At 41.9% G+C, this 11,511-nt stretch overlaps 1 protein-coding gene across 1 annotated transcript in view; it reads left to right on the top strand.

Moving 5' to 3' along the window:
• The first annotated feature begins 10,974 nt into the window (after positions 1–10,974).
• The window catches only part of CALM2 (calmodulin 2 (phosphorylase kinase, delta)), a 15,107-nt gene continuing 14,570 nt past the window's right edge, over positions 10,975–11,511 (top strand). Inside the window, exon 1 of the mRNA XM_006839429.1 lies at positions 10,975–11,136. Coding sequence (XP_006839492.1) covers positions 11,134–11,136 — 3 coding nt within the window. The 5' untranslated portion in view covers positions 10,975–11,133. The remainder of the gene's footprint in view (positions 11,137–11,511) is intronic.

Raw genomic sequence — 11,511 nt, 5'->3', positions numbered from 1 at the left:
CAGAATTAAACCCAGATATGTTGTTGAGTCAGTTCTAACTCATAGCGACCCTGCATAGGGTTTCTGAGGCTTCTAAATCTTTGCGGGAACAAGAAACCTCATCTTTCTCTAACAGAGTAGATGATGAGCTCAAACCACAGACCTTGTGGTTTGCAGTCCAGTGCTTATCCTATGGAGCCACTATGCTCCTGAACCTAGATCTGGGTATATAACCCAGATACAGAAGTATTCAAAGTAAAACAAGCCAAAAACAGAGAACTAGAAAATCAGTATGCAACAAAAACCCACAAAATAAAAAGAGGGAATAATGTAGTTATAGAACTTCCAAATGAAGAGAAAATCATGTCAATTTCAAGAAAAAATAAATAAGTAAAAATTAATGTTCTCCCATGTAAACTATTACATAATTCACAATAAAACATAAAAATTAAAATTAACCTAACCATAACTCTAAGACCAAACCTATTCCTAGCCCAATACCTACCTCTACATGTAACACTAATCCTGGTCCTAACCATAACACTAAATGGTTAGTCCTAGCTCCTGTCACCATAGAAATAAAAATGCTTTCACCAATTATGATCTCTAAAAAAAAATTAATTAAAAGAATAAATTCAGAAATAAATTTCTTAGGAAAATATTTAACAGTAAAAAAAAAAAAAATTCCATCTGGAAACAACAGAAGTTCTTTTCCATGTAGTCAATTCTGTTATTATAATAGAGCTCTATCTATGCCTCTCTCAGCTTCTATAGGAATGGCAGAGGCTGTGACTTCTCTCAGCAGTTTCTTCACTGGGCCTGGTGAAGGCAAGCACGTGGCAGAAAGATACAGATGTTTCCCTAAGTGACTTGCATTTCCTCATGCACAGAGGGAATACTCTCAGGAAAGGCCCTCTGTAGATTTTTTTTGAAGCCATGTTGTTTTTGTTGTTAAGTGCTGTCCAGTCAGTTCCGACTCATAGTGACCCTATAGGGTTTCTGAGGAGCAGCTGGTGAATTTGAACAGCCAACCTTGCCATTCAAACCTATCTTGAGGTTGAGTGCTCATACTATGGCACCAAGCCATAGAAGGAGACAATTCCGCAGCAAATATCCTTCTGTTTGCATGATTTCAGAGCATCAAAAATAACAGCAGGTAACATGGGGTTTACCAAGTCCAAATATTGATCCATGCCTTTTCAATCAACCTTTACAAATGTGCACATCTGACCCCACAACTGTGAGCCTTCTCTTCTGATTGGGTCTGGCCCCTGGTTGCTGGTTTCCCTATAGAGAAGAGGTCAGTGCATCTCAAACAAAAATCAAAATGGCAGATAAGCTTCCAAACTAATATTGTTACCAAGAGTTTCATGGAAGATATAGTAGCTAATATGATTCTGAGCAGAGAATAAAGGAAATTAGTATCTAGAAAAGAAAGGAGAGAAGCTAAGTAGTGTGTATGATAGTTTAGAACATTTAAAAATCTTTCAAAGCAGACAATGAGCTGATCCTAGAAATGCTGACTGGATAATTAGGTGGGGAATGAAAAACAGAGAGAAGGGAGAAGAGAATGTCACCAATGTTGACTTCCCAGCCTTGAGAATTTATATCCTGTATAACCAGCCAAAACATGCTAAAAAATCTAGCCAGTAAGAGAAAAAATGACATAAGAATCCACAGCAGCTTTCCAGAGAATTTGTACTTCATGTAGCCCCGCCATGCTGCCAACACAATCCCAAGAGCACCAATCACTGCTTCTATGAGACCATCCAGTACTGAAAACATAGGGGGATTTTTTTTTTCCTTCAGTTTAATCATCTGGTGGTTAATATCTTTAATTCCTAATTTCATGTAGCTGATATAGTCTGAACCATAAATCCTCTAAATATGATGAGAAAAAAATAATTAAAAATTGAATAAATAATGATCACAAATGACACAAAACAATGAAGATAAAAATATTTAACCCAGTATATGCTTAACATTTTCAAGTTATTTAAATAATAACTTCCATAAAAAGGGAAGAATTGTCCTGCTGGCTGCATTCTCTGGTTAAAAAAATTTTTTTCATTATTTAAATGTCAACCTATACTTTGCCAAAACCTGCTTAATATTTATTCAAAGCCACACAGAAAAGTGGTGGACAAAATTATAATGTCCTTGTCATCTACCTATCCATTTATTGTGCATCAGCTATGGCCCAGCACTGTGTGAGGTAGTCAGGGTGCAAACATAATGAAGATCCCTTAAGGAATTCAGTCTACCTGGGGCAGCCAACCTGTAAGTTGCCATTGCTGTTAAGTGCCACTGAGCTCCCACTCACAGTGAACATGTATAAGGTTTCCAAGGAGTGACTGGTGGGTTTAAACCGCTGACCTATGTTTAACAGTCCAGTGCTTAACCTACAGTGCCATACCAGGACAAAAAACTACTATAAAGTGCTTTAAGGATATTTTGAGATATGGTGGTTATTTCTCTATGGACCCGAGAGGCTGGTGAAGTGAGAAAAACTTTGCAAAGGATGTGATGCTTGGACCAAGGATGTTGGATGTTTGGCTGGCAGTAGGGAAGGGAGGAAGGACAGTCCAGGCACGGGGGAGTAGCATGAGTAAAAATATGGAGGTGGGACAGAGCATCATGCAGGAGGAGATGAGAGCAGGTCTGGGTGAAAAATATGATGTCTTCAGCTTGGGATGAGATATTTTAGGACCTGCAGGCTTCCAGGAGTTACCAGTAGGCGTTTACAGTATGGCCCATAGACCTAGGCAAGAGAGGGCCCTGACTTAGAATCTCACAATAGAGGGCCCTCATCCAGATGCAACCCTTCACACAGGGCCAAGGAGACTATGCCACCCAGAGCCCACATACTCATGATGCTTTGTAGACTAGTCTAGGCTCCAGTATCACAGACTTCCTTGCTCAAAGAGTCCAGTCCTGCTTCAAGGACCTGTGCAGGTTTCTTCCTTAGGTTTACTCTCCAGAGAACAGACTGGACACAGAGCAGCTATTTGCAGAACTGTCCATAGAACTTGGTTATTAATACTAGAGTGTCCATACATGAATGTGATGCCCCTCACAATATGTCATGGAGTTGGGAGTGAGAAGAGAAAGGATTGGACTGTGGATTCGGGAATAGCTTTCCTCATACTATCTAGAAAGTGATTTACCTTCCCAGCTCTGGTAACCACCAAAGAACATTGCTTTCTGTATATATATCTATTCTTGACTTTTCGTAAAAGTGATATCATACAATATCTGTCCTTTTATGATTGACTTATTTCACTAGCACAATGTCTTCCAGATTTAGCTCTGTGTTGTAAAATATTTTGAGAAGTCATTATTCTTTATAGCTGCATAGCTCATAGTATATATGAGGGGACTGTGAAAAGTTCATGGAAAAAATGAATGAAAAGATAAAGGAATTTTCCACCAGTTTTTTGAAGCCCCTTTGTATGTACCACAATTTGCTTAAACACTTGTTCATTGATAGGCACTTGATATTATAATTTCTTTGAGTAAATGAATGAATGGCAACCTGGGAATATCAAAGATGATGATCCTCAATTTTTTCTATGTGCATATGAGCCTAAACCCATTCAGTATGTTTTGGGGGTTCAGATCTTTCCCTATACTCTTTGCTTTTTGTCAAGCTGAGGATGCTGTGGGCAAAACATGATTGGGCTAGATTCCCTGGGTCAGCTCTGGAAAAAGTATAGCTTATTTTCTCAACCAGGGTTCCTTATCTGAACTACAGACCAAGAAAATTATTTGAGTACTCTCAATTCTTTTAACAGAGAACATAACTAGTACCATTCTGGATTCACAGAGAGAGAAGGTGATTCCTTACATGCTTTAAGGATGCCTTAGGGCATTGAGGGTTCTGTTCTTCCACCAGTTGAGAAATACATAGGCCCTGCAATCATCAATGCTACTATGGTTTTTGCCCTGCATCGATGGGTAGCACAACTGACCTAAGGAGGGAAGCTGTAAGAAGGAAGTGACAAAGGATGGGACTTGAGTTATCTCTGTTTTGCAAAGTGAGGAACTGAGGACTGGAGGGGAAGTGAATTCTCATTTCCCCAAGACTGGTAAAGGTAGAAAGCTGTTAAGATCTTCTCATGGGTCAGAAGGGGAAAATAGAAGACATCTATCTACCTCTTAGAATGTGACATAGTGGTAGTCTCTAGCTTTGCTTCTCAGCTGCCAGTTGCCAAAGTCAGGCTGCATTGTATGTCATGTTGTGGAAGACAAATGCTCTATAAATAAATTGACTTGGAGCAGTCTCAAATACGCATAAACCACAAAGGCTTTAAATGTAAGTCTTGACTATTTTTCTCATTTTCTCTCTCTTCTTGGACAGGTCAGCAAGGAAAGTTCTGCAAGAGAAGCCTACTGAAATTGAACCTAAAAAATCAGGCAAAAACTTTTCTGTGTTCTCTGAAGCAGCTATATTTTATTTCCAAATATTTGCTTAAAAGGTCCTTGATTAAATACATACATCTCTGAGTACACATCTGTATATTAGACTTAAGAGCCAGCTTATTTATCAGTCTTCAAAAAATCTTCTTTCTAGAGGTGATTTATTATTCATTTGCCATCCAATTTCCCATCATCGAACATTTCATATATAAAATCACTATGCATTAATAGGGTACTTTGTAAAAAATATTTGACTACGTTGAAAGGGGAGTCCTGGTGTGGCGCTGTGGGTTAATGCACCGGACTGCAAAGCCATTTGAACTGCAAGATCGGCAGTTCAAGCTCACCAGCTGCTCCTCAAAAACCCTATACAGGGTCACTATGGGTCAGAACCGACTGGTTGGCACTTAACAACAACATTGAAAGGAGGCGTTCTGGTAACATGGTAGTGGTTATGAGTTGCTCAAGGTCAGCACTTCAAAACTACCAGTGATTCCATGGGAGAAAGATGAGGCTTTCTGCTCCCGTAAAGATTTACAGCCTCGGAGATCATATGCAGAGTCGTTATGAGTTGGAACCGACTCCACAGCTCATAACCACCACCACCACCAAGTTTAAAGAAGATTGTGGATAACTCTTCCACCTGAGGAGGAGTCAAAGGCAAGATTCTGGAGAGTGGGGTAAGACTTGGGAGTGACAAGAATGCTGGGGAATGGAATGAGTGACTTTAGGGCTGTTTCAGCTCATCTTCTGAAATAGAGGTGACCACTTTTAAAATGCACTTAACAACAACAACAACAACAACAATAACTTTAAAAATTAACATTCTGCCTCAATGACATTTCATTTGTGGGATAAACTTAATGAAGCCTCCAGCCTATCATTACATTGCTGTTTTTAAGTGCCATCGAGTTGGTTCTGACCCATAATGACCCTGTTTCCAAGGAGCGACTGGTGAGCTGATCTGTGGTTCAAGCGACTTTAACCCTATTAGTCCTGCCACACCAGGACTCCATCACCCTATTAGCAAGGACACTAGTAGCAGAGTCTTGTGTTTTCATTTGGTGGTTATTCACCTGAATGGAAGCTCTTAGGGTTCCCAAAGCTAATTGAAAGAGTATTTACTTAATGCCTGGCTTGCATGACTGAAAGAAAGAGGCCTAGCAGAGGAAATACTTTCCATAAAGAAGAGAAAATGTCTACATTGGCCAAAGGAGGTTAAATGCCACGGAAGCCTTCCAAGTGGGTGCAAATAGCCATCAAAGAGCATAGGAAATGGTCAAGCTGGGCAGGAAGATGTCCTGGTAGGTGGGATTTTACTTTAGCTTCCTAAAAATGCTGTTCACTAGATTTAGGGCCTCAACACACTTGTACTTTATTCTTGGGAATTTAAGGCCTTGACATGACCTAAGATGTCTTCTGTGCTGTAGGAGAGAATTACTTTTCAACAATTTTCCTGAGGAATTAGAATTTCAGCATAAAATCCTATTTCTTTCCTTTTTTCCCTTATTTGGCTGACTTTCTATTTGTTGTTTGTTGTTAAATACGGTTGAGTTGGTTCTGACCCATAACAACTCTGTATAGGGTTTCCAAGGAGCAGTTGGTGAGCTTGAACCACCAACTTTGTGGCTCTAATCGACTTTGTCCAGCGCGTTAACTCACAGCACCACACTATTAATTCCTTGGTTGGTCCTAACAGTTAAGCATTGGATTAATGGCAGAAAGTTTGGTGGTTCAAATCTGCCCAGAGATACCTCAGAAGACAGACCTGTCTGTGATCAGCTTCCAATAGGTCACTGTCTTGAAAACCCAATGGATCAGTTCTACTCTGCATACAAGAGACGGAAACTAACAATTCCTAACCATCTGTAGCCCCTGCATTGTGCCATGCAATTATATGGCTCTCTGGGCCTTTGTTCGGTTCTGGTTCTTTCTTTTATAGAAAACTTGCTTACCTTTCCTACCCACATTTTACCTATAGCCATCAAGATAATTCCAACTCATAGAGACCCTATATAGAAAACCTATATAGGATTTCTGAGACTATAAATCTTTATGGGAGCAGACAGCTTCATTTTTCTACTTAGGTGGATTTGAACTGCTGACTTTGCAGTTAGCAGCACAATGCCTAACCCACAGCACCAACCAGGGCTCCCACATATCATTTCAGACTCAGTTTAGGAGTTGTCTTCTCTAGCATCAAGCTGGGGGAACTGAAAAAAAAAATTCAAGCCTCAACTTGTGGTATTAAGGATTCTCTGGGCAAATCAAAAAAAGATGAAAGGAATACAGAGAGTCACTGTACCGAAAGGAAATGGTTGATGTTCAATCATTTCAAGAGATAGCACATGATCAAAAGCCAATAATCCTGAAAGAAGTAGTTCAAGGTGCATCGAAGGCATCGGCAAAGAACAAGGCACCAGGAAATGATGGACTACAAATTGAAATCTTTCGAGAAAGTGAGGCAGCACTGGAGGTACTCATTCATGTATGCCAAAAAATTTGGAAGAAAACTACATGGCCAACTGATTGGAAGAGATCCATATTTGTGCCCATTCCAAAGAGAGATGACCCAAGAGAATGCAGAAATCATCTGACAATCTCTTTGATATCCCATTCGAGTAAAGTTTTACTAAAGGTAATACAGAAACGGCTGCAATCATACATTGAGAGAGAACTTCCAGAGGTTCAAGCTGGATTCAGAAGAGGATGTGGAATGAGGGATATCATTGCTGACGTCAAATGGATCTTGGTTGAAAGTAGAGAATACCAGGAAGATGTTTACCTGTGCTTTATTGACTGTACAAAGGCTTTAGAGTGTGTGGATCATGACAAGCTATGGACAACATTGCAAAGTATGAGTATTCCAGAACACTTCATTGTACTTCTGAGGAATCTGTACCTGGGCCAAGAAGCAGTTGTTCGAACAGAGCATGGGAACACTGAATGGTTTAAAATTAAGAAAGGTGTATGACAGAGTTGTATTCTTTCACCATACTTACTCAATCTGTATACTGAACAAATAATCTGAGAAGCAGGATTATATGAAGAAAAACATGGCATCAGGATTGGAGGAAGGCTCATTAACACACTGCAATATGTAGATGATACACCCTTGCTTGCTGAAAGCCAAGAGGACTTAAAATATTTATTGATGAAGATCAAACACCATGGCTTTTGGTATGGGTTACATCTCAATGTAAAGAAAATAAAAATTCTCACAACTAAACCAATAAACAACATTCTTATCACTGGCGAAAAGATCAAAGTTGTCAAAGACTTTGTTTTGCTTGGATCAACCGTCAACACTCATGGAAGCAGCAGTCAAGAAATCAAACGACATATTGTATTAGGCAAATCTGCTGTACAAGAACTTTTTAAAGTGTTGAAGAGCAAAGATGTCAGCTTGAGGTCTAAGGTGCATCTGACCTAACCCGTGGTAGTTTCAATAACCTCATATGCATGCAAAAGTTGGAGAGTGAATAAGGAAGACCATAGAAGAATTGATGTATTTGAGTTATGGTGTTGGAGGAGAACATTGAAAGTACCATAGGCTGCTAAAAGAACAAACAAATTTGTGTTGTTAGAAATACAGCTAGAGTACTCCTTGGAAGCCAGGATGGCCACACTTTGTCTCTTATATACTCTGGATATATTGTCAGGAGGGACCAGTCACTCCTGGTTTGATATCATGTTTGGTAAGGTAGAGGGTTGGAGAAAAAGAGGAAGATCCCCAATGAGATGGATGGGCCAAGTGGCAGCATCAACGGGCACAAACGTAGCAATAATTGTGAGGTTGGCCCAGGACCAGAAAGTGTTTTGTTCTGTTGTGCATAGGTTGCTATGAGTTGGTACCAACTCGATGGCATGTAACAACAACAACAGCAACTTTTCTATCAACCTTTCCTGGAATCTCTATGGTGAGCTAAGGACCTCTCCAGATTCTGACTCTTGTAATCCCTGTGTGCCAGGATAGAACTTCACATTATAGGTTTTCAGTGGCTGATTCCCACCCCCGAAGTAGTTTGACAGGCCTTTATTCTGAAGTGCATCTGTGTGTACTGAAACTTCCAACCTTTTGGCTAGTAGCCAAGCAAGTGAATTCTTTGTATCACCCAGGGAGTCCATGGTTACAATTGCATTGTATTTAAATATATTTCACACAGTAGGTGTTTATTATATGTTTCAAACTAAGATTATGAACAATGTTTTTATTTGGGGTGGAAATAATCTAATTTTTATGTTTTAAAAAATACCCATTAAAAGCAGAGTTTAAAAACCCCAAAAGACAAAGTAGGCAATTTATTGGTCTCTATAGTGTACCTTGGTTGACTCTGCAGGATGAGTGCTGGATTGCAAACCACAAGGTCGATGGTTTGAGTCCACCAGCTGCTCCATGAGAGAAAGATGAGACTTTCTGCTCCCACAAAGATTTAGAGCTTCAGAAACCCTTTACAGGATCACTATGAATTCAAACTGATTTGACACCACTTAACAACAACAACATAATATACCTACTCTGGCCTTTGGGGTCTTTAAATCCCTGGTGGCACAGTGGTTTAGTGCTTGGACACTTTCAGTTGAAAGGTTTCAGTTGAATCTTTACTGAAACTGTCACATCTTTCTCCAATGGAACAGCTGGGCAGCTGTTCCATTGGAGAAAGATGTGACAGTTTCAGTAAAGATTCCCAAACCCAAGCCCACTGCTGTTTCTAACTCATAGCGAATCTATGGAACAAAATAGAAGTGCCCCATAGGGTTTCCAAGGCTGTAAATCTTATGAACCAGGTCACATTTTTCTCCCACAGAGTGGCTGGTGGTTGATAGCCACCAATGTTTTGATTAGCAACCAGCACCGTTACCTCTGTGCCATCAGGTCTCCTTTAGTGAAAATGACAACTTTGAGAGCCCTGTGGAGCAGTTCTATACTGTCCTGTTGTACTTATTGTTGTTAAGTGCCATTGAGTTGGGTCTGACTCATAACAACCCTGAATATGGCTTCCAAGGAGTGGCTGGTGAATCTGAACCGCCAACCTTGCGGTTCAAACTGACCTTGTGGTCCAGTGCATTATCCCACAAAGTCACACCAGGACTCCACTCTTGTCTTGTAGTCACTATGAATTGACATTGACTTGATCGATGACAAAGGTTTTTCCCTGTGCCAGATACTTAAACATTTTACTCCTTCACGTATTTCTAAAACTCTTTCAAGATAGCTATTACTGACTCCATTTTACAAATGTTACTAAAGTAGATTAAATGATTCATCTAAGGACACACATTTTAAAAAAGTGGCTCAATCAAGACCCATAACTCCAAACCAGGCCTGACTCCAAACCAGAATCCAATAATCAAGGTATGGTGCTGTAGGATAAGCACTCCACCTGCACATCTTTGTGGCTGGTGGGTTCCAACTGCACTCCACCGCAAAAGTCGGCTGTTCAAATTCACCAGCAGCTCCTGGAACCATATAGAGGGTCACTATATATACAGGGTCAGAACCGACTCAACGGCACTTAACAATATATAAGCGCAGTGACTCTGTAAGCATTAAACTGAAAACCTCAAGGTCGCTTGTGAGAGCTTACCAGCTGCTTAGTGGGAGAAAGATAAGGCTTTCTATTCTCAGAAGCCCTAAATAAGGTCTTTTTGAGTGCGAACCAGCTCGATGGCCCTAACAATTGTTTCGACTCATTCTGACTCATGTACATCTTTGTGGCTGGTGGGTTCCAACTGCCAACCTTGTGGTTCGTAGTCCCGTGCTTATCCTACAGAGTCACCGCGCTAAGTGTCATAAGCACTTAACTGAAAACCATAAGATTTGCAGTTTGAACCCACCTATCACTTTGTGAGAAAAAGATGGTTTTCTGCTCAGGGCCTCGCAAACAGGATTGCTGAAGCGGAACCGATTGGACAGCACTTAACAAGACCCTTTCAGGTTAGTCAGCTGAGTAGCTGCATTTGACCGTAAGCAGATTTCTCTGCGTTTTGTGAGTGAAATGGAAAATGTAGATTTCTCTGGGTTTTGTGAGTTAAATGGAAAATGCGTGGCCTCCTTGGGACCAACGTACTAGGCTGAAGAGAAGCTGAGGTCTCTCTGCTTCAGACTTTATCGATTTAAAGGACTTTTATCTACCCCGAAATAAGGAGCGGGAAAGTGTGTGAATGTGGCAGGGAAGGATGGGTGAAGGAGTAAGGTTCGCCAGCCAAGCGCAAAGCAAGCCACTCTGCCGCCTGGCGCAGTTGCCAGGACAGCACGGACGGTGCAGCAACGGCAGAAGCCGCACCGAGTCCCGGCGGCGGCTAAGAGTCCGAGTGACGCATTGCAGGTACGAACCGGCCAATCAGAGGCCGTCTAAACGACTATTCTACCATGCGTCGTCATCACGATGTTCCTCCGCGCCGCAAAGTAGTGCCCCACAGGCGTGACTCCTCTGGATTTCTAGCGACTGTATGGGGAATAAAACCTACGTGGATCATCTGATCGCCCATTTCCCTTTCTAATTTGTAACTTCGATCCAATAACTATGGGTAACAGGTCTTGAGGAGAGTTTGCGGGGAGGGGGTTGACCGGGACTCGTTTATGATGTTCCGTTATCTGGAGTGGAGCGGAGGGATCTTGCGGAGGGAGGTGTTTATGAAGCGTTGGGGGCGGAGGAGGAGAATTAGTCCGAGTGGAGCTAGCGAACCGAGTGGTTGTGAGATCGCGTCTCGGAGACTGGTAGCGCTTGCAGCATGGTGAGTGCGTCGCTAAGCTGCCGGCGCTTGTTCTGTAGGGGAAAGAGGCTGAAGAGAATTGATTAAGGAAAGGGAAGTAGCCTCCCTCCTATCTTCAAGGAGTGGTCTTCTCTCGAGGGATGGCGCGAAAGAGGCTAGGGGCGCCCTCGACGGTTATGTCGCAGGTGCTCCCCACCCCCATTCTCCTTAGGGAGGTTTTCCGCTAGTGAATTGGGGGCCAGGCGCGCAGCCCTAGAGGCTGGGACTCTGGTCCGGGGCTTGCCTGGGTGAAGATGGATTGGTGGGGGCAGCCTAGCACATGGGGACCGGGTGAACGGAGGGTGGGGGGAGAGGGAGGGCAGCTAGCCTGCGGTCGGGCATCGCGGAAGGTCAAGG

Source organism: Chrysochloris asiatica, unplaced genomic scaffold (assembly GCF_000296735.1).
Source record: "Chrysochloris asiatica unplaced genomic scaffold, ChrAsi1.0 scaffold00024, whole genome shotgun sequence".
Classification (NCBI taxonomy): Eukaryota; Metazoa; Chordata; class Mammalia; order Afrosoricida; family Chrysochloridae; genus Chrysochloris; species Chrysochloris asiatica.
The sequence above is the reverse complement of the archived record's forward strand: the minus strand, read 5'-3'. Positions and strand labels throughout refer to the sequence as shown.